The sequence below is a fragment of the Periplaneta americana genome, chromosome 2 (assembly GCF_040183065.1).
Source record: "Periplaneta americana isolate PAMFEO1 chromosome 2, P.americana_PAMFEO1_priV1, whole genome shotgun sequence".
Taxonomy (NCBI): domain Eukaryota; kingdom Metazoa; phylum Arthropoda; class Insecta; order Blattodea; family Blattidae; genus Periplaneta; species Periplaneta americana.
The window spans coordinates 29,353,097-29,377,682 of NC_091118.1; the positions used below are offsets into that span (position 1 = coordinate 29,353,097).

A 24,586-nucleotide genomic window follows, 5' to 3' on the forward strand; every position below is an offset into this window, starting at 1 on the left:
GGATAGAGATATCACTTGAAGAGGTCTTGGTTCCAAATATGTTGCCTGTTTTGCAATATTATCGACTTTCTCGTTTCCAGGTATACCAAAATGACTAGGTGTCCATTGAAATGTTATTTCCTTTTGGAGTTCTTTTAGTTTACTTAGTTGTTTCTGAAGTGGAATAATTCTATCTGCATATAGGTTTGGTACATATTTAATTACAATAGCTCCCTTAGAGTCGGTAAGTATGCAAATAGATTTTTCAGAAATTTGAGTAATAATTTATAATAAAATTACAAACCATTTTCCAAATTTGAAATATTTCAAAATTGAAACTTTTAAAAAGAAATTTATAAAATTATTCATGATATATAATATTAAGAAATGCATTTTTTTACCTTTTATTTCTGTCTACTATATTCATGTTTTTATTGAATATCACTGGCTTCTGTCTGATAGTCAATTTATATTAAGTGTGTATTTTTTCTCTCTTTTTCTCTTTCTTCTTTTTTGCTCTTGTGTGTTATTTATTGGTTTAAATTAAGTTACTTGCTGTATTTAGTAAACTACCCTTGTAAATTTTATGTTATATTATTGGCTAAGACCACACCGTACACGAGCCTGGCTCTTACAGTAGTGGTCAGAAACATTTTTGTTTTATAAATTTCATTTGTACTTTGTAATTAATCAGTTACCTTGACGACTTCGTAAGTGCTAATAGTGCTCTGTGTGTATATGTGTAATTAGAGGCACGTACAATTTTAATGTTTAACAATGAAGGAGAAAAACGTGACAACAGCGCATATCTAGCAACAACAATCCCCGCAGCTGGTGTTAATTACTGGAAGCATTTCTGCTTCCCTTTCATCTGGCGACGTTAACCTTTTTTAATCACTCAATCATCTTAATGTATCCAGCTGTTTGCTGACAACATAAAATCCACTATAGTCCACTGTAGTCTATTCAGTTGTTGTTTTTCATTAGAAATGAGGGGTATTTTGATTGGTGTTCATTATAGATGCCTGTTGCTAGTAGCCAGAGTTGGGGTGTAGTCAATATATACTGCAGGGCTGTGTCTTCTGCAACTGGTACTGATGATTTTAATTTACTTCTGTTGTGGTTTATGGATGGACAGTATAGAAGAATGTGTTCCACATCTTCATCATGATTATTACACCACAGACAAGTAGGATTATCAGAAATGTGAAATCGATGTAGGTACAACTGAGTGACAATGTGACCTGTTCTGGCTCTTGCTAAAATTGTTTGAACATGTCTGGGCAAATTTTTGTACATTTTCAGGTCATTTGGTTTCTTTTGTACAGACTGTAAAATTTTTCCTTTGTCAGAAGAGAGCCAATTGTTGATCCATAGGTTTGTAAAATGTGACTTTACTGAAGCAAAAGCACTGGATAGAGATATTACTTGAAGAGGTCTTGGTTCCAAATATGTTGCCTGTTTTGCAATATTATCGACTTTCTCATTTCCAGGTATACCAAAATGACTAGGTAACCATTGAAATGTTATTTCCTTCTGGAGTTCTTTTAGTTTACTTAGTTGTTTCTGAATTGTTGATCCATAGGTTTGTAAAATGAGACTTTACTGAAGTAAAAGGATTGGATAGAGATATTACTTGAAGAGGTCTTGGTTGCAAATATGTTGCCTGTTTTGCAATATTATCGACTTTCTCGTTTCCAGGTAATACCAAAAAGACTAGGTATCCATTGAAATGTTACTTCCTTTTGGAGTTCTTTTAGTTTACTTAGTTGTTTCTGAATTGTTGATCCATAGGTTTGTAAAATTAGACTTTACTGAAGTAAAAAGATTGGATAGAGATATCACTTGAAGAGGTCTTGGTTCCAAATATGTTGCCTGTTTTGCAATATTATCGACTTTCTCGTTTCCAGGTATACCAAAATGACTAGGCATCAATTGAAATGTTATTTCCTTTTGGAGTTCTTTTAGTTTACTTAGTTGTTTCTGAATTGTTGATCCATAGGTTTGTAAAATGAGACTTTACTGAAGCAAAAGCATAGGATAGAGATATCACTTGAAGAGGTCGTGGTTGCAAATATGTTGTCTGTTTTGCAATATTATCAACTTTCTCGTTTCCAGGTATACCAAAATGACTAGGTAACTATTGAAATGTTATTTCCTTTTGGAGTTCTTTTAGTTTACTTAGGTGTTTCTGAATTGTTGATCCATAGGTTTGTAAAATGAGACTTTACTGAAGTAAAAGGATTGGATAGAGATATCACTTGAAGAGGTCTTGGTTGCAAATATGTTCCTGTTTTGCAATATTATCAACTTTCTCGTTTCCAGGTATACCAAAATGACTAGGTAACCATTGAAATGTTATTTCCTTTTGGAGTTCTTTTAGTTTACTGAGTTATTTCTGAATTGGAATAATTCTATGTGCATATAGGTTTGGTAATATGAAAGAAGCTAATTCTAACATGTTGGCATGACATCACTTGTGCTTCCATAGAAACAAAAGTCTCAAATGATCTTCGTAACTGATTTTTTTTTGCACGCAGTACGTTTTTTGTGCCTGTGATCAATCTAGCCTCCACAGTTATCATCTTCGTATTTACAGGCGAATGGAGCAGCATTGCCACGATGATATGAGAATCCGAGAAAGTGCCGAGTGGAATATTTCTGCACAACACATTGACTGCACGCATACAGATGAGAACTGTGCACCTACGGATAACTCTTCATTGAAGGAGCAGGTACAGGTTTTTGGCGCAAGCTTTACCCCTCCTCGAAATCTTACCGACGCTGAACTCAAAGACTTACGATTGCAGTCTCTCATATGTAACAATGGTGAGAGAAGTTCCACAGAAAAGCAGACTTTCGAAGAGCACACATTAACTCACACAGGGAATAAACCGTACAAGTGCGAAGTGTGTGAAAAGTGTTTTAAACAAAAGCGATATCTTGTATCTCATGCGTTATTACACTCTGCCGATAAGCCTTTCAAATGCGATGTGTGTGAAATGTCTTTTAAAAGAAGAAATAATCTGGTAGAACACATGTTTACGCATACAGGCGTGAAACCTTATAAATGCCAAATTTGCGAGAAGAGTTATAGTCAGCAACATAATCTTGTGACGCATGTATTAACACATACTGGTCAGAGGCCGTACAAATGCGAAATTTGTAATAAGACTTTTAAACAAAAACAGAAACTCCAAGTGCACACACGAACCCACACTGACCAGAAACCATACAAATGTGACCTTTGTGAGAAGAGTTTCAGACACAGACAAACTCTTGTCGCACACTTATTAACGCATGAAGACGAAAAGCTTCATAAATGCGACATTTGTGGAAAGAGTTTTAAGCAAAGAAAGAACTTATCCGTACACGCATTATCACATACAGACAAAAAACCTTTCAAATGCGACGTTTGTGAGAAGAGCTTCAGACACAAGCATAATCTTTTAGGGCATTCATTAAGACACACAGGGGAAAAAACCTCACAAAAGCGACATTTGTGATAAGAGATTTAGACACACGCGGAATCTTTCAGTACATATGTCAAGACAGACTTGCAAATTGGCTCACAAATGCATCAACGTTCGACTGTCGTATCACACATATTAACGCATAGCTGATAACCTTCACAAGTGTATAATCCTATGGCAAGAGATATGCATGTTCCAGTTTATCTAGAAATAAAGTTTTTGATTAAGTACTCAAATCATAATTGTCTAAGGAATTCCTATGGTAATTGAGGCGTTCTCCAGCACAAGACCATAATTTCAAAATCTTTAATTTGAGATACAGAGCATCAGACATTTTATGTCTGGTATAACAGCATTGTTCACAACGACATTCAGATGTTTTTGGAGGGTTCTGTGTTTATTTGAGGAAAATAATATTTTGTCAGGAGGGAGATATGTTATTAAGAATTCAGTATATTATGCTGGAAACGAAAAAACGACGTAACTAGTTAAATCAAATACCTTACTATAATAATACCGGACAGCTAGCAGTGCGCGCGAACGACGCTGGTGCTGCTACCTAGGCGACCGGTGTGGTGAAACTGGCGAAACAAGCTGTAATCAACTGCAATTTATATTGTTACTGGGCTAGTAAATAGTTTTATTAATTAGTGCTGTGTTAAATGTCAGGGTGTATATGTGCTGTTTATAATTGCTACAATGACAGCATTACAAACTGCTCCAAATCGTACTTTCGATTTCCGACAGTTCATAAAACGTGAGTCAACAAAATTCTTTATTAGACCTAATGCCTTTGTCTCTGTGTTGATAGAACAATAAAAATTAGCTTTTTTATTTAGTATATATTAATGTACCGGGGTACATATGATATTTCCATGCAGATATTCTGCGTCATCATACGATGAAAGAGTAATGGAACGGAGAAAAATTTCTCTGGCGCCGGGATTTGAACCCGGGTTTTCAGCTCTACGTGCTGATGCTTTATCCACTAAGCCACACCGGATACCACCCCGGCGTCGGACAGAATCATCTCAGTTTTAAGTTCCAACACTAGAGGGAACCCAAGAGTTGGAACTTAAAACTGAGACGATTCTGTCCGACGCCGGGGTGGTATCCGGTGTGGCTTAGTGGATAAAGCATCAGCACGTAGAGCTGAAAACCCGGGTTCAAATCCCGGCGCTGGAGAGAATTTTTCTCCGTTCCATTACTCTTTCATCGTTTTTTATTTAGGCCTAATAAATGAATAGAAGTTAAAATATATTGGAAATTTTAAGGTTTTAACAAATTAAGTTTTATTGTTGTCCACATGCCTTCACTAATTATTACAAGCATCAGATTGCTATCAATTTTATATTTGCAGTAGTCAGCAATGGGTATATAAAGCATTATTGTAAATTCATTCTTAATGTCAGAATTAATTTTGTCTCACTAAAGCAAAGAGAGAATACGCAACAATTAATTACGGAAAGTAATATGAAGTATGCAATATTTCTCATAATATGCAGCTTTGATATAAAATAATGTTACAGTAAATACTATTCAACATTTCTTAAGTGTCTCGTATATTATTCCACATTAGTACCTCACGTTTTAAACAACAGTCCGATTCCCGCTATGTTAATATTTGTATTTGTGGACGTAATTCCACGCCGCTCCGCTAGATGTCAGGTCCGCGATATTTCGCACTCACATCAATGCTGCTAGTATACAGCTGTCCGGTATTATTATAGTAAGGTATTTGGTTAAATTGTTATTCCAGGTGACGCCTCATTTGTATCAGTCATGACAAATCCGGTAAAATATAAAAATCATATTTTCGAAGTTTAGGCCTAGAAGACATAACACACATAAGCTGCATCTACACTGTTCAGTTTTCGACGCACGTACGCGTGCAATCGGAGAAGAATATGGGAAGAATCAAGTTTGAAACGCTCGTCCAAATAAGATGCATGAAGATTTTGTGTCTACATGGTGCGACGTTTTGAACGTCATCTTCACTACATATTATTATATTCATTAATATTAAATACTAATCTTACATGCATTGCTTGAATGCGTAAAGTTGACAGAAAAGTTGAACTGTGTAGATGCATCTGTACGGAGATGATCATCGCATTTTTTTTCTGTGCAGCCAAGAAAGTTGACATGCATAATTGTTCGAAAACATAAGTAGAGAAAATATAAGATATATTAAATATGATAAAATTATGTGTTGCTTGTTCTTTCTAATGTTTCACCCCTTTCCTTGTCTACCTTTCTTGCTCTCTTAACTCTTTCATGTCCATGCCTTGGTCCATTTCATGTTTGACCAAAGTCGACCACTTTATGCTCAGTATTTTAATCTATTTTAAACCTTCTGTTTTGGGCTGACAATGAACATGTTATTTAAAGGGCAGCAATGTCTCTCAGTCTCGTTAGCGTAGTTGGTATATCGCCTGCCTTCTATGCTCGAGATTACGGGTTCGATCCCGGTCGAGGTCGATGATATTTACTCTTCTCCAACCAGGAGATCAGCCGTGAAAGGAATGTGCTTACTATTGCGTCATCTATTGGAACGAAGTAGATAATATTAGAGTTATAACGTCAGTTTAAAAACCATGCGCTCTCCTGCATATGTTATTTCCTGTATGGAGAGATTAAAAGACCAGGAGAATAACAGTGATCTAATTTTGTAACTAGGGTAGTATTAAATATGTGTGTGTGTCAATGTTATTGTTTGTGCTGTGAGAGCTAGCCAATAGAGATACATCACAACATCACCCCGCTGCGTTTCATTCCACAAAGACTTTCTCGTGGTTGGAGCACAGTAAGTTTGTTTAAATGCAACAGGCTGATGTCAGTAGATTTACTAGCATGTAAAAACTCCTGTGGGACAAAATTCCGGCACACTGGCAATGCTGATATAACCTCTGCAGTTGCGAGCGTCGTTAAATAAAACATAATTTTCATGTCTCTTAGTGTTTATTAAACAACAGTACAATGACATGTTGTTACAATTAGTGAAGAAATAATACAGTGGAATCTTATTACAGAAGAACGCAGGTAATACATTTTCTCCTCATTTAATTTTTTTTTCAATAGGTCTACAAACATGGCGATAAAATTTTTGTGGAATTTCATACCAAGTAGACTAATATTCTGACGGATATTTACTCCTTCGTGACGGCTGCATACACAGTTTCGGCACTTAAATGCATGTAACACGTTATACTTAGTGCCTTCCTTCAGCATTATGCCTCATAAAAATCGAGTAAATGTAGATAACTGAATAACTCCGCTGATTACGCAAATTGTGCTCTTATATCTTGTGATTTTCTGCATTTTCGTTTCTATCAACTTCTTTTACTATTTCTGTGTCTAGAACCACCTCCCAAAGATTGTCTTCAAGCATTTTTGAGACATTCCATACTTGAGTGATAACTTGTATTTTCGGCCACCTGTGTGTTTCATATGTTGGCGAACAGGACACTTAATATGAGGCAGTGCTTGGTCATGGGTTCGAAACCAACTTGGTCTGATCACCCGATTAGGTTTTTTTTTTTTCCCTGGCTTTCCCCGACTATAATGCTATGCCATAGCGTCGTGATGTAAGGCATCATGCCTAGAACTCGGGTTACAGAATATGGAATGCACGCTGGTTTGAGACCTCAAGAAATTTCGGCCAGTGTATGGGACCATTGCCCACTCAGCATCCTAATGAATTAAGGGGGAGATACATAGGTTTGAGAGTCAGAAAAAGTCATTTTTCAATTTAACCCGAATCTGCCTAGCGGTACAGTATGGTACCACAGGTACATATAGTACTTTCCAGTCGCTGTGTTGGCAATAATGATTATTTTTACAATTTCTCACTGTTTATTTTACTCACTGACATTCCAGTCCTTGTTAGGAAAATAATATTATGAAGTTATTTGGCTTTGAACAAATGTTGAAGAAATTACAAAAATTCGCCACATGTCAGAAAACCAGGCAGATTAGGGTTAATTTTTATACGAAGATTGAACATTTTCTTTGTCGGTGAAGGAACTTTTGCAATATACAGGGTGGACAGCTCGAATGTACCTAATTTCAATTGTATGTGACTGGTAAACAGTTGAAGATAGAAAGCTACAGTAACGTTTATATGAAAGGAAAACTCGACAAGTTTCGATACGCACATCACCATATCTCTACGTGAGCTCCAGCTGTCACTGTGACGATATCGAGACGATGAACGATTTCTTGCCAAGCACGTTGGAGTATGTCTTCTGGAATGCTCTCAATAGCTTCTATGATGCGCTCCCGAAGATCACGAAGGTGTCTGACTGGGGTGGCGTACACTTTATCTTTGACGTAGCCCCAGAGAAAGAAATCGAGTGATGTTAAATCAGATCAGCGCCGAGATGGTCTAGCACTCGTTTGGGCTTGTCATCCGGCTCCAGACGTTGCATTAACTGCACTTTGTATGCGTACAGTTTGAGACGTTTGTGGACAATTCGTTGCAATGTTGATTTTGGTACTTCAAGTTCCCGCGAATCTCTTCTTAATGACTTCCCCGGGCTTCGCTCATACGCGGCTTGAACATTTGCAATCATTTCGTCGGATGTTCTACGACCTTCACCATGCTTCTTCAACACCGATCCTGTAGCTAAAAATATATCGTGCCACTTCTTAATGCTTTTAGCAGTTGGAGCATCATGGTTAAACACTCGCCGATACTCCCTTTGAACTCTAACAATTGATCTAAACTCCGCATACCACAACTCAGTTTGCGCTTTCATCTGCGGTGTCGCCATTTTGACAATCGATACAATCTACGAAAAGAAACCGTATCTGCGCACCATCTACCGAGAGGATTCGAAACTTGTTGAGTTTTCCTTTCATATAAACGTTATTAGGTTCTATCTTCAACGTTCACCAGTCATATACAGTAGAACCTCTATTATCCGTGGTAATGAAGGGGGTGAACTGAACGATTAATCGAAAAAATCGGATAATCCGTACCATAAAAAGTTTTGATAAACTAACTAGATAATATTTTCCTAATTTCCTCCATGGTCTTTTCTTTTAATACGCTAGGTAGTGGATCAGAAGTTCACTAATTTAAGTCTGTTTTTTTTTTTTTTACAATTCATGTTTGATTTTCCGATAAGTCAGTTATTGAAACATTATTTATTGTACGTAAGTATGGTTTCAATGACGGGTTTTAAATTGCTAAGGAAACTCCTTATGACGACTGTCTGTGGAAACATAGGAATAGTAGAGGTCTCATGTTGTAGATTTACAAATTTTATACAGTTTATATTTTATTTTTCATTAGCCTAATTCGCGTACAGTTGTATTATTCCTATCTCGTATTGTGATGTAAAATGAACCACATTTTCTCTTTTCCCAAACCACTCAATTACTTGCACTTTTTTTCCGTAGTACAACGTGTTTTCTTTTGGCGCTTGTAGAAGATATTTTGCATAGAAGTTAGACAGTACGGCCATGATGCGAAAAAGATAAAGATTTATAAAAAAACACTCTGTAGAAAAAATTCGTGCTAATATAATGTACAGTACTTCATATTTTTTTTCTGCGAGCGAGAAAGACAGTCGGATAATCCACCAATCGGTTAATAGGGTGACGGATAATCGGTGTTTTACTGTACAATTGAAATTAGGTACATTCGAGCGGTCCACCCTGTATTCAGTATTTTGGTATATATGATTATAAACGTGCGAGCGTGCGCTTATTTCGCTCTCCACACACACAAGGTGTGCTTAACGCTCATTTGCGATAACTTATATTTTTCAAAACCGTTTTTGTAATAACTCGATAAGTTTTTAAGATACCGCAGTAAAATTTTGCATGCAACTGTTTTTCATACTTGTGAACAAGATGAAATATAATTATTGCTGTAACATGTAGTACAGTTTATTTTTAATTTTTTTAGCTAAAAACATTTAACGTTTAATTAACTTCTCATAAGAAATTTAAAAAAACAAATAAATCTATTGTAGACGTTTCAAAGATTGTAGTTCGTAATGTTCATTTGACATTCAGGAATAAATAGAGAATAGAATGGCTCATAAATATTCATATTTGTGGACATTATCATAAAAACTGCCACTTTTCTTTGTTATGATAATTACTCATAATGTTGAAACGTTTAATAAATCAGAAAATAGTCTACAATTGCAGAAGCAGTAGAAATGACATCGATAGAATCAGTCTTGCGTTGTGATAGTTACATTACGACTTTAGTTTACTCCATTGCATGTGAATGCGTGTCTTGTATCACACGGTATTATTATTTCATTCGTAAACATATGTTGCGCGTTTAATTAGCTTCGAATTTTTCTCTTGATACGTTTTCTATTTCCAAAGCGATGTCCTCATTTGTTCATCTTCTTGGAAGGGACAGTACTTCCGTCGGCCCGTATCTCTCGCTCCCTCAGCGTGCCTACATACACACGTCAAAACAGACAGCAACGCCACCATTGCTTTTCGGTAATCGTTCCTTGCGCGAACTATAGCAATCATGATACAATAAATCCCATTTTCTCCCATATGAATTCAATATATGGTATTTCTTCTTCGTTCTTTTATTTACATTTTTGCCTAAGGTTAAACGAGATATGTTTCGAAGGGATTAGATTTAGGTAGGCCTACCTATTTCTTTCAATCATGTTTATTGTATTGGGCCTATATAAAACAGTTATTCCTACTGGCATTTTTATGACGTAGCCTATCAGATTTCTGTTATGCTTATTATGGTTTCATTCCATCGTTACAACGGACGGTCCAAAGATCTTTTTCATATAGCCTATTTCATATTTATATATTCATATATATATATATATATATATATATATATATTATTTTACTGTACCGAAGTACATATGATATTTCCATGCAGATATTCTGCGTCATCATGCGATGAAAGAGTAATGGAACGGAGAAAAATTCTCTCCGGCGCCGGGATTTGAACCCGGGTTATCAGCTCTACGTGCTGATGCTTTATCCACTAAGCCACACCGGATACCCACCCCGGCGTCGGACAGAATTGTCTCAGATTAAGTTCCAACTCTTGGGTTCCCTCTAGTGGCCGCCCTCTGCACTACGTCATAGATGTCTATGAACGTAAGACTGAAGTCCACACATGTGCTGAGGTGCACTCGTTATGAGTGACTAGTTGGCCGGGATCCGACGGAATAAGCGCCGTCTTAAATCACGAAGTGATTTACGCATATCATATATATTATTTTAATGTACCTTCCATGCAGATATTCTGCGTCATCATACGATGAAAGAGTAATGGGACGGAGAAATCCGGTGTGACTTAGTGGATAAAGCATCAGCACGTAGAGCTGAAAACCCGGGTTCAAATCCTGGCGCCGGAGAGAATTTTTCTCCGTTCCATTACTCTTTCATCGTATGATGACGCAGAATATCTGCATGGAAATATCATATATACTTCGGTACATTAAAATAATATATATGATATGCGTAAATCACTTCGTGATTTTAGACGGCGCTTATTCCGTCGGATCCCGGCCAACTAGTCACTCATAACGAGTGCACCTCAGCACATGTGTGGACTTCGGTCCTACGTTCATAGACATCTATGACGTAGTGCAGAGGGCGGCCACTAGAGGGAACCCAAGAGTTGGAGCTTAATCTGAGACGATTCTGTCCGACGCCGGGGTGGTATCCGGTGTGGCTGGATAAAGCATCAGCACGTAGAGCTGAAAACCCGAGTTCAAATCCCAGCGCCGGAGAGAATTTTTCTCAGTTCCATTACTCTTTCATCGTATTCATATTTAACTCTGAATGTTACTTGAAGCAAGTAAAGCGATAGGTTTGGAAGTAAATCCCGAAAAGACAAAGTATATGATTATGTCTCGTGACCAGAATATTGTACGAAATGGAAATATAAAAATTGGAGATTTATCCTTCGAAGAAGTGGAAAAATTCAAATATCTTGGAGCAACATTCATATAAATGACACTCGGGAGGAAATTAAACGCAGAATAAATATGGAAAGTGTCTGTTATTATTCGGTTGAGAAGTTTTGGTCATCTAGTCTGCTGTCAAAAAATCTGAAAGTTAGAATTTATAAAACAGTTCTATCGGTTCTGTAGGATATGGTCGTGGAACTTGGACTCTCACTTTGAGAAAGGAACAGAGATTAACAGTGTTTGAAAATAAGGTTTTAAGGAAAATATTTGGGGCTAAGAGGAATGAAGTTACAGGAGAATGGAGAAAGTTACACAACGCAGAACTGCACGCATTGTATTCTTCATCTGATATAATTAGGAATATTAAATCCAGACGTCTCAGATGGGCAGGGCATGTAGCACGTATAGGCGAATCCAGAAATGCATATAGAGTGTTAGTTGGGAGACCGGAGGGAAAAAGACCTTTGGAGAAGCTGAGACGTAGATGGGAGGTTAATAATAAAATGGTTTTGAGGGAGGTAGGATATGATGATAGAGAATGAATTAATCTTGCACAGGATAGGGACCGATGGCGGGCTTATGTGAGGGCGGCAATGAACCTGCGGGTTCCTTAAAAGCCATATGTAAGTAACTCGGAATGAGTGTATATAGATTTCTTTCTTCGTAACGTGTACTGGTATCTAGAGGGCTTAGGTTTGGATGTCGAAGACACTTTGGGTTACACGTATTTCTGTTGTGTGAATTTGTCAAGCGCTGAGAAAACAGTTCGGAACAATTAAAACAGAAGACGATTTTCACATATTTGCTAGACTATAGTAGGCCTATTTCTTTCATTTTTTCCTCGTTTTGTAAGTTTGTTCAGAGGTTGAAATTACGAAGGTACCTAGTAGCCTAGGTACGTTTGCTTTTCTCCCTCAATTTAAATTTTGTACACTATTTCACTGTATTATAACATTGGACACATTTTATTCACTCATCGGCACATAATTTACAACCTGGTCGTTAAACTGTAAATTTTCGCATATGTTGAAAAACGCTCATATTGCTTTCATAATACCACCGGTCCAGCTGTATCCTAACATTTAATGATAAAGTCGGTTTTGCTGTACTATGTCATTACCACATTAAGGTACAAATGTATTTACAGCATTGGCTTCTAATCGAGTCATACGCATCATAAACAAAAAGCAAAGTGACGGAAATTGTTATTAGAGGAGAAAAATTCGCTCCGGCGCCGGGAACCGAATCCGGGTCCTTGGTTTTACGTACCAAGCGCTCTAACCACTGAGCTACGCCGAAGTTAAATTCACAGCACCGGATAGAATCACTCTCCTCCAGTGTTTTTCCCTTTGTGGCCTTGCTCCATGTTCGACATATTTGTTGACATATATTAAGTCAACTGCCATTATACATGGAGCGCACTCAATTGAGGGATTTGGTGACCGGAATTCCACAATATATGCATTGTTGGTCCTACAGAATTTATCTGTTATGGTGACAATTGTTACTTGTCACCATAACAGTTAAATTCTGTAGGACCAAAAATTAATCAGAATGTCCCCCTGAGAGGTTGGGGTTTTTCCTTTCGTGTTTTTTCTCAATTGGGAATTTGCACATAAAAAAAGGTTATTTATATTACAGTAAAATTCGTTTAAATAATGCGTAATTAACATAATAAATGTAAAATATGTAAAATGCAAAATTATTTGTGTGGTCCTTACAATGTTAATAATAGAACAATTATGTTATTAACAAACAGTTTTTTGTTTGTTTGTTTTTGTTTGTTTATTTTATTTTATTTTTTATTTTTTAATTTTTTTTTGTAAATGAGAGTTTAACTATATTTTTACTTAGTAATGTAGAACATGTCAACTACTTGCTCTGAGTCTTATATACCCAGCGTGAGCTCTGACAGGTTAATTAAATAATATAGATTCTTTATTCGTATTTTCAGTTACAGGTACGATGGATGATATTAAACTGAAACCTGAACTTGACCCATTGGCGTCACCAGAAAATGACACAAATGTAGAAGAGAGCTTCTCTATGGTAATGTATATAACACTTCCATCTTCCTTGCGTTCTGTAATAAATATATATAAGCCCATTATGCACGTTCAGTAACATATAAAAACAAACCATGATTTTCTTAAATGTGTAATTTCATTTAAATAGATATCACACCATGACCGAACATAATATTAGGGTACTTTGTATTCAGAAAATGTAGGGTTTGATTCGTTAAATTATCATTTTGGTTTATTTTTTATAGTCTTTGTGCATTGTGTAATTTTTTTTTCCATAACTCTATGTTATATAGGTACTTCATCTATTCTTTTCCTCTTTTTTTTTAAGAATATCTGTTTTCTTCCCTATTAGGAAGGAAATTTGCTGCCACAACACATGAAAGAAGAAAAGCTGAAATGTGAGGACCCCACAGATGATCTGGATTCATCAATGAAATGTGAAATACCACCAGCTTACTTTTCGTTTGTCTCGGTGAAATGTGAACCTGAGGTACGTATTATTCAGCACGGCTTTCCAGAGTGGTAAAACACCTAAAATTTATTTATTTGTTTGTTTTTTTCTTTATTTATGTATGTATTTATTTTTTTTTATTATATATTTATTATTGTCATCAATATTTCTACCGGTTATGGTGTAGACGGGTTCCACTAAAACTTTCCATTACATTTTCCTACAATTAGTATGAAATGCCTACAGTCTGTTTAAATAATAACTCTACTAATCCTGATATTAACTTCAATCGGTCAATTTTTCCTTACTGGTCTTAAATATCCACCATCTGTTAGTTCACTTCTCAGCTCACACTTTACTCATTCCTTCCTGCATTCTATTCTTACTAACATAAATTTATCTATAATTACAATCTTTCTACATCCCATCTTACTCGTCCTAAGACTTTACTTTCAATACTTTTCAAGTCATTGCAAAACATTACTACTTTTCATACAGTATTTTCTTTTGATCATTATTACTCTTTTAAAATATCGCTCTTAAATTTTAACTGTCTATCCTATTTAAAATCACTATACTAACATTTCCTATTTCTGCATCATAAACCACAGTTAATTCCCGATTTACCACGAAAATCGTCTGTAGCTGCATTTAGATTGGCAATAGGCCATGATTGTTTGGCCAAATACCTGCATAGAATTTTAATATATTGTAAATTTTATTTAACTCACAACAATAGGATTTTATTCTTCCAACAATAATTCCTTTCTACAATTCGCCTTAAACGCTCTCGTCAACAATTGGATTTTCACTCAACACAGTATTCGTTATAGCACTCCACTTACGGCAATGACAATTTACTTGGACTATTACGAACAACAATGAACTGTTAATCTTAACTAATATTTACAAACACTATTTACAAATCAGAACTACCAGTTCTCAGTTCACAGTTCTTCTATCTCAGTCACTCGAGTTCACAGTATCTCGAACCACAGACCTTCAGAGACAGTTCACTGTACTCGAACTCGGGTCCCTCCAACTGCGGTCCACTGCACTCGAACTCAGGTCCCTCCAGCTGCGGTCCACTGCACTCGAACTCAGGCCTTCGGCTGCTGACGCAGTTGCGGACGCACACTCGAGTCGAACTCCGGTGCACAAGACTGGCTTCCTTGCTCTGGCTTTCTCACTGACTGAATAACTGAAAACTCTCGAGTTCGCTGGCGCTTCTTCTTTTATAGCAAAATCATAGTTGCGAGAAATTTCTACAGGTGTGTAGAGAATTATCTGGATATCTCCACTTCGACGGGCTTCTCGAAGAGTCGGGAAGGTCCGTTCCCCATTCACTGCGTACGCAGCAGTTGCGCGCGCACTCTCGCTCCACTCTCTCGCCGCGTTGGCCCTTTCCCCTCTCCGCCGCGCGCCATTCCTCCGTGCTCCGCGCGATCTGCTTTCTTGCGGGACGCTGGTCGTGAGTTAGAATCTCACGTCGCTGTCACAATAGCAGTCCCCTAACTGCCCATTGTGCAACTCAAACCAAGAAATGGATTCGGAACACCTCAAAATCTGTGCTTTAGTGGCTGACCATGATAATATCTTTGAAAAATATTGGGAGTGCAAGAGGTCAAATGACTTTATTGTCAAACGCCTGGCATTAGAAAACAACAACAAAAATTGTAACTACCCTCACTAATATCATCCTTCAGAACTTCTTTACCTACATAATTTTCTAAGATTTTTACTACTTTACCATAAACTTCTACTGACATCTATATTGATTAATTAGACAATGTTTTAAATTTCCTATCATCCGTTTCAGTTCTTTAACTTCCTATCTGACCTCTCTATCCAAGTTCTCCTGTACACACTTTCATCACACTTAACACGATTTACCACCATCACATCACCAAACTGCTACATTACAATATGTTAATTTTAAGTGTCATTTTCCTTTCTGAAATTTTTATTTTATGCTGCCCATACATCAACTTCTTAGATTGTAACTTTTTTGGGTCTTAATTCTATCCATCAGCGATAAAATCTGCCCAGTTGTAACGAAAGCATAATCTCTTCTCCCCTCCTTGTCGAATCCTGCTGTCTTCTCTGAAAATTATCCACATCTCCCATAAAGCACACTTATTCTTGCTTCGTGGCTTCTGGTTCCTGCTGACTCATGTTCTCTCTTTGAGCAGATATTGCTGCGTTGTTCTGCTCGGTCGTCACACTTGCCTCGAAATTCTTATGTACTGCCAGTTCCTTATTGACATTTACCGTATTTAAATTTCATTGTACTCGACCTGCCAATTGTTTGAATTGTACTACCAAATTAATTGTGGACTCGAAACAAAATGTGAGTCGACTGAAAAACAAAAGCATTGACAGATGCTATAAATTCTGATATGAGTAATTCAAATGTAAAGACAAAAAGAGTAGTAACTAGGACGATGATGACGACAAAATTAAGAAATCAATCGTAAGGTTACAACTACCTATTTCACATCAAGATATTTGTTACCCCATAGACATTCATATCAATGTTTGTATCATATAAATCAAGCTTATCAATACGAATATATCTATTCGTTGTCTTAATCAATTCCATATCCCCCAGTCTTCACTCTTCGCTCTAGTATAAATTATCTCTGCTTTTTGTTTCTCTTACATTCACAAAGTATATGATAACACTTTTCTCTTGCAGGAAGAACTGTCTGATGTGGATATGGTGAAAGAGGATCTGCTGGACGTGACAGCAGAGGATGATGGCTTTCATGACAGGTGAGTATAATCAAGTGTGAACTTCAGTCTTCAGCTTTGCTCTTATTGCTTGAATAATGATGTATGTCATAATGTGTTGTGCACTTCCTTCTTTTTAGAAATGTTTTTGTTATTTAACAGCGCGGTATCAACTAATAGGTTATTTAGCGTCGAAGGAATTGTTAAATGTGAGGTAGTATTTGTCGAGATGAAGCCTAGAATTCGCCATAATTACCTAACATTCGCCTTTGGTTAGGGAAAACCTCGAAAGAAAATCCAACCAGGTAATCAGTCCAAGCAGAAATCGAATGCCCGAACACGACTTCATATCAATAGTTAAATGCTACATCAGTTATGCTTGTGTTCAAGATGTGGTTAAAATACATAATCTTCGATTTATTGATGCATGCGACCTGAGAAATGAACGAAGGAGGTTGTCCTTGAAATTGAGAATAGTGTTGCATGAGTAAGAAAAATGCTCGATTATGACATTGGGAGCATGAGCACTTGTAGGACCGATAGTAGAGTCACGTAAAATTAGTTCCTAAAAAGCTAATATGACCACCTTTTCAGTGTTGCGAACTGTTACTAGAAACCAACAAATTATGTAAAATCACAATTCTTTGTGCTAAAATAATAATAATAACAATAATAATAATAATAATAATAATAATAATAATACATTTGATTGATTAATATATTGATCGAACAATTTAATATTAAAATTTGTTTTATTAAGCAACATGAAATTCATTGGTTTTTACTAAACAGTTTATGATTCATGAGACCTAACCTAAAAATATATTTTGTTTCAGTACTTGAAATGATTAAACTTAGTACGAATTTGGAAAACCCAATGCCACTTTAAAATGTTTACTATTTATGGTATTTATTAAATATTGTTGTATAATTTATTAATATTAAAATTATTAGTTATTAATTACGTTAAAATATCTAGGAACTATCCTTTCATGAACACAGTTTCAAAGGCAAACGATGTTGGCAACATAACAATTGGAAAGTAACTGTCAGTTATAGTTATAAGTACCGTCTCTACACCAGTGTTCTTGTGCACGAGAATACAGATATTATTCTCATTGAGAATGATTTCAAACTCCTTGACTTAGTTATATAATATTCGACATCTAGTGAATGCAATACTATATCCTCACTACAAGAAACTTTATAAACTTTATCATTAAAATAATGAGATGGTTTTAAGTTTTTTAAACTTACATTTTTTGGCGTATTTGTATAAAAAGCGCCTTATACAGGCCTTCTTAGGCCATACAACAAATGATTCCACGTATTCTTCAAAGATATTCATCGTAAATTATGCATAAAGTATGCCTCGATGTCAATATTTTAGTAGGTTTTACGACGCTTTATCAACATCTTAGCTTATTTAGCATTTGAATGAGATGAAGGAGATAATGCCGGTGAAATGAGTCCCGGGGTTCAGCACCGAAAGTTACCCAGCATTTCCTCATATTGGGTTGAGGGAAAACCCGGTTAAAATCTCAACCAGATAACTTCATCCGACCGGGAATCGAATCCGGGCCACCTGTTTCGGGGTATTTCAGTTTGAGATACTATATTAACTGCTCGGGTTCAGCGTTTTTTTGTGATCTATAGAAGTAATTTTAGGAACTGGTAATTGAATATTAGTGTCACTAACGTGCACATTTCCCATTAGAGTAATTCGTTTAGGGTTTTCCTTAACAATTTCAGTCTGCAGTGCTTTCTGATTTTGTTCATTAGGATCAAGTTTTCCAGAATTTGTCTTCGCAGATTTTGTACAGTATTGTTTACATGGTTAATGTGTAGTGACTAGAGAATGTACACAGGATGCTGAAAAATGCTAGTAGTGAAATTTATAATATATCTCTTTGTAGGCTTTTGGTTCCCTTGTTTGTTATATTATTTGCTGTAGTTAATAAATATGCATTCATACCTTTTGCTACTGCAGCTCTCGACTTATTTAAGTCGCATGATTTTCTTTATCATATAACTATATGTAGATATTTTCACTTGAATGAATGTACAGTAAGACAACTAAAATTCGCTTTAAAATTTCAACTTCTCTGTAGTTGCAAGATTACTGTAATACTTCATTTCCAGGCTGAAGGTGAGTTATTTAGAGGAGTTCGCTAATCTAATTCATACCATTAATATAAAGTAACTAAAAAATTTTCACGTTATACATTTGAATGACTAATTTCTCATTCTCATAACAACGCGATAATGTTCTTTTGAGATAATAATTGTTAAGAGTAGGCGAGATATTATGATGACATCAAATCTCACATTAAATATCTCCTTGCTCTCTCTACTGATGGTTAAACCAACTTCATAAGTATGAACACACAATTCGTCTTTACAGGTCCACAGAGCAGGATTACTATGATGACGTGAGAAACCCAGAATATGCTGATTTGAATATACCTGCACAACACAGTGGCAACTCTGATTCCACAGACGACGCACCTTACAAATGCAAGTTATGCGGAAAGGGATTTAAACAAAAGCGATACCTTCAAACCCACGCATCATCACACTCGGCAGAGAAGCCTTTCAAATGCCAAATTTGCGAAATGGGTTTTAAACGTAGAGAACACCTTAAAGCTCACACTGTTATACATACGAATGAAAAACCCTACAAATGCCAAATTTGTGAGAAGAGTTACAATCATAAGAATAATCTTATGACTCACAATTTGACGCATACAGGAGAGCGTCCGTACAAATGCAACATGTGTGAGAAGAGTTTCAAACAGAAGCAGAAACTAGAAATACACTCTGCAACTCACAGAGCTGAGAAGCACTATAAATGTGAGATTTGCGAGAGAACTTTCACTCAGAAGCAGTATCTTTTGAGACACAATTTGACACACACAGACGGCAAGCCTTACAAATGCGAAACTTGTGGGATGGATTTCGTACAAAGACATCAGCTTGCAAATCACGTATTAATACACACAGGAGAAAAACCTTTTAATTGCGATATTTGTGGGAAGACCTTCGCTAGAAAGCATACTCTCATCGTACACAGGTTCACTCACACAGGTGAAAAACCTTACAAATGCAACTTTTGCGAGAAGAGTTACGGACAGAAGGCTAATCTTGTTGCTCACTCCTTAGCACACTTGGGCGAGACTCCTTACAAGTGTGACGATTGTGAGAAGAGTTTTACACAAAGGTCTACTCTTGAAGCACACAGATTAATTCATAAGGGCCTGAAACCATATAGATGTGATGAGTGTGGAGAGGGTTTTAGACTTCGGCGAAGTCTCACAATTCATTCGCTGAGACACACCGGTGAGAAGCCCTTCAAATGTGATGTCTGTGGAAAGAGCTTTTCGGTATTGCACGCCCTTAAGAAGCACAAATCGGTACACTCGGACTTGAGACCTTATAAATGTGAAAAATGTAACAACACTTTTAAACACAAAAGAAATCTTTCGCAACACACTTCTTATCAAATATGCCAGAAGTCGTACAACTGTTAATATCTGTCAAGGTCTTCACACTAACGAACATTCTTGTAGGTCATAAATATTATACCCACTTATGAGATTAATTTTTGACAGAGGTAATTCTTAAGAAAAGAAAAAGAAGAAAAATACAATGCGCTAGAGAAGTCCCATAAATATGGCATTTATGGCCAGTTTGTCCAAGTAATGTTTAATTTTGCTTAACGAATGTTAAATTAACAGTCTGTTTATTTTTGACGCTTTATTAATGTATTTTCCATTTGTTCGACATAATTTTGTTTAAGATAACCAACACTTAACTATAACGTCTGTTAGCACTATTTTAACTACTCAACAGCAGTTGGTAATGATTCTACACATGTAAGACAATTTTTGATTGGCTAAAATTAATCTTTAAATTCTATATTATAGAGTGAGTCAGGAAACTTGCATAAAATGACGACCTGTTATAGTAGGCCACGCTCCATAAACAGTTGACAAATGAAAGTTGTAGGTGACGTGCTGAATAATAATTACAAAGCAAGGTTATATTTCCTCATTGCTATTATGGATACGAAATACGAAAGAAATTAAATAACACTGATGTATTTAAACAGTCCAAAGTATTTTTTAAATGTTATATTAATTTCGCAACTTCTGTTCGTACAGCTGTGGAGACATCGGCCATATTTAACTAATTGTTAGACGAGTTAACTGCCCGAAATCCTGCATTTAAAATTAACAAACTGTTAACAATCTGTTAAACCAAACTGGTGTTGAAAACATACAATTTTATTAATTAACAAATGGTTAGAGTTTAACAGTCGTTAAATTTTCTAAAATACTTGGAAAAACCGGCCATTAGAGTGTGCGAATATGAATGTAAAGATTTCAATCTCACATATATGATAGATAGAATAGTTTTACCACAGAGTCTTCAAATAGACGTTCATCCGTGAGTGTGCAGCCATGCATGGCGGTCGGAAGCACGTTCTTTGCCGACACAGTCTGATATTCATAACCCCTTAAGTTAAGGATATAGATTACTCAGGAAAATTACAGTTCCGATAACCACCTACTTTTGTCATAGATGATGTTGAAAATGTCCGTTTGCCACCAGACATCTGTCACACCTTTTAAGGAAGTTTGTATTAATACGAAATAGTTCTGAAATATTGCAATTTCCCTTATATTGTCTTTAATTTTTTTTAACATATACAGGTTATTCCGATACACTTATTTTTTAACTTCTCCCATAAATGAAGAGGTGGATTCCAAACTGGTATAAGTCCAAATGACAAATTACGAGAAAATTGACAAAAACTGATTAAATTTGACCCCCTTAAATCCGTTTGGAAAACATATAACTTACACGGTTATGTATAAGCTTGAAAAGGATAAATTAAAACGTTAATAAATCAAGTTAAAATCTTAAAAAAAAAGGAACTTAGTGCACTTTCGAATCCACCTTTTCAAATAGGAATCACATACAGTAAGATCTAGGGATTGCGCTGGCCATGTTCCCTTACTAGTGACCCTATCTTCAAAAATTTCCACCTTTAGTGCTAACGAGAGATCAGCTGCATGCGCTATAGCGAAGATTTGTTGAAAAAATACCTGTCAACATTCCCTATCAAATAATAATTGTTCTAGGAATGGTGTGATTGTGTTATTCCTTGCACCTCTGCAAAATGACATTAAAAAATTGGCCCTATAATGCTGTAAGCATTCACTGTGCACCATACACCATTTTTCTGGTCACGTGATGGCATTTCATGTACAGTAGTAGCAAAAAAACTGGACCGATGGAATAATCAAAGTCCCAAAAATGAGCCACTACACATGCCATGCCCTCATTCACAAGATAGCGAGTAATCTATTGAAATTATTTTAGTTTCGACTGCTGACGTAGCCCATTTCGCAAGCCATTAGAAAATAAGCTGATAAAATTCATGTTCTGGGAATAATAAGTTAAGTAGTAAAATATCGCTGCAATCGAAAAGTATTGGGAATAAATTTGAATAAGGAACAAAAAAAAGTTTCCTTCCCAGGCAGGATTCGAACCACGAAAGTCTTAGTTACCAGTCTATCGTGCTCTGGAGTGAACAAGGCTTTGAAATCAGTTACAAGGGTCGGTCCATGTTCGTCTGTTAAAAAAGGTAAATGTGAATTAATAGGACCATTATCAAACAGCCAATTGCAGAAATTTACTCTACTCACATTATCACATGGCTGCAGTTCCTGAACAAATGAAGTGGTACGTGGTTATTTTTTATTAGACACGTTAATTACATATCTTACAGTGGATAGCCTGGTAATACTGTATGCGATTTCTTTTTATGGCGGAACTTTAAAAAATAAATAAATGAAATTAAGTGTATTGGAATAACCCACTAACATTGGAAGAATTGAAAGATAATATAAGAAGAGAAATTGCAGCAATTTCAGAAGAAGAATCTAAAAAGTTGTGAGAGATGCATGTCGCCACAACGACATAATTTTCATCGTCATCTGCGACAAAGGTAGATAGTTATTATTATTGCAATTTACATGAGCAATCCATGCACTTGATTGAGTATCTGTCGCTGCCGGCAAGCAGTGTACTTCCAGCCGTACACTCACGGATGAACGTCTATTTGAAGGCTCTTGTGATCTCTCAAAACATTTTTGAAATTATTAAAAGTACAATTATTTTGATTAAATATGTACGCCTCAACTCATCACCAGAGAAAATGTTAAAATCATAAATAAATCATTCTTTAACGATATTGATGACTTCACTTTTCAAATATGAATTTAAAATATTAGCCTTACGGGATCACATTAGGAATGAGTGATGTTTAACAAGTGACTCTCTTAATGTTTCATGAATTAAGGAATGAAATTTTTTTCCAAGCCATGTATTGCCAATGTTACATACGTAGGTTATAACATTTGTGTTGTGAATGTACACTTGCTATATGAATTAAGTGGCATGGTCTTTTTAATAAATAAACCTGAAACTATGAGTAAGTGTTCATGTAGAACAAAGAAAATACTGGTACTATTAAATATGGTAAAATACTTTATCCCTGATACTACATTGTTTTCCTAGGTATCTTAGTTCACACACTGTCTAGATCTCCATTCTTGCTCCTTATATCTCTAAGTTAAATGTATTGAGTACAACTGAAGGGTTCAGAACCATAGTGGGCCAAGCGCCATTTACTAAATCCATAGAAAACAAGGGTTAAAATGAAGTTATTACCATAATTCAATGGAAACATATAGCAAGTAATATAAAGTATACATATTCAAACTAAATGATATGTCAATCTTCATTAAACTATGGTATTCACTTGACTTTAACCCTTTGCTTTCTCCGTTTTTAATAAATGGCGCTTGGCCCACTATGGCTCTGAACCCTTCAACTGTCCTGATTCAAAGCGAACATTCCTCACCTGCCCATAGCGAGGTCATTTAATCCTTCCTTTCGGGTATTATTATTATTATTATTATTATTATTATTATTATTATTATTATTATTATTAATGATGTTGGGCGGCCGGGTAACTCAGTTGGTAGAGCAGCTGGCTACGGACTGAAAGGTCCGGGGTTCGATCCCAGGTGGTGACAGGATTTTTTCTCGTTGCCAAACTTTCAGAACGGCCCCAAGGTTCACTCAGCCTTCTATAAAATTGAGTACCGGGTCTTTCCCGGGGGTAAAAGGCGGTCAGAGCGTGGTGCCGACCACACCACCTCATTCTAGTGCCTAGGTCATGGAAAGCATGGGGCTCTACCTCCATGCCCCCCAAGTGCCTTCATGGCATGTTACGGGGATACCTTTATTATTAATGATGTTGCGCAACGTAGTGACAAAACAATCAACTTCAAACAAATGAAATTCAAATACTTTGAGTTTCTCTTTCTTTTAGTACCAGTTTCATTTCATAAATCCGTATACCTTGTTAGCAATGATTAACTGAAATCAGGGAGGCTTGAATAGAACAGCTTGTACTTTTTTTCATACCGACATATTCTTGTGCTTATATTTTGTATTATAACTAGACATTCAATTATTTTTTTTACTTGGTTTTCGTATTTTCCTTGTCTGTGTTACCCAACCCCGGGCCATAAGCTTGAAACAGTGGAACCAAAAAGATGTAGGCCTACTGTATGGCCGTCAAATTACCCATAGTTCATTTCTTTTTCCACTGTGTTTATCAGCTGTTTTGTTCACATTATTACGCTTACAAATTGTTTCGTGTTGTGAATATTACAAAAGTGTAGTCAAGTTCAGCACGTGTTATTTTTTATAAATAAGGTAATATTCTGTTCGGCTCAACTGTAGAATATGTCCGTTGATATGTCCCCCTATGCTTTAACATATGAAGGAATGCCAACATCCTTCTTGATAAGAGAAAGAATGTGGAAATGAAGTGTTCAGTCCATGTCACAACCGTAACACATTTAATAATTAATATATAGTGAAACATACATCGATATAATACTCTGCTAGTAGTTC

General features: G+C 36.1%; 1 protein-coding gene across 8 annotated transcripts in view; it reads left to right on the top strand.

Moving 5' to 3' along the window:
* Positions 1-23,151, top strand: part of LOC138691506 (zinc finger protein 85-like) — an 88,768-nt gene extending 65,617 nt beyond the window's left edge. For 2 of the 8 annotated variants that reach the window (XM_069813484.1, XM_069813494.1), the window contains one exon: positions 2,579-4,454. In XM_069813484.1, coding sequence (XP_069669585.1) covers positions 2,579-3,485 — 907 coding nt within the window. In that variant the 3' untranslated portion in view covers positions 3,486-4,454. Of the gene's footprint in view, positions 1-2,578; positions 4,455-11,995; positions 12,273-13,331; positions 13,427-13,756; positions 13,895-16,553; positions 16,631-18,992 lie in introns of those variants that run through there. The other 6 variants (XM_069813557.1, XM_069813546.1, XM_069813541.1 and 3 more) reach the window with 6 other exon arrangements.
* The last annotated feature ends 1,435 nt before the right edge of the window (positions 23,152-24,586 follow it).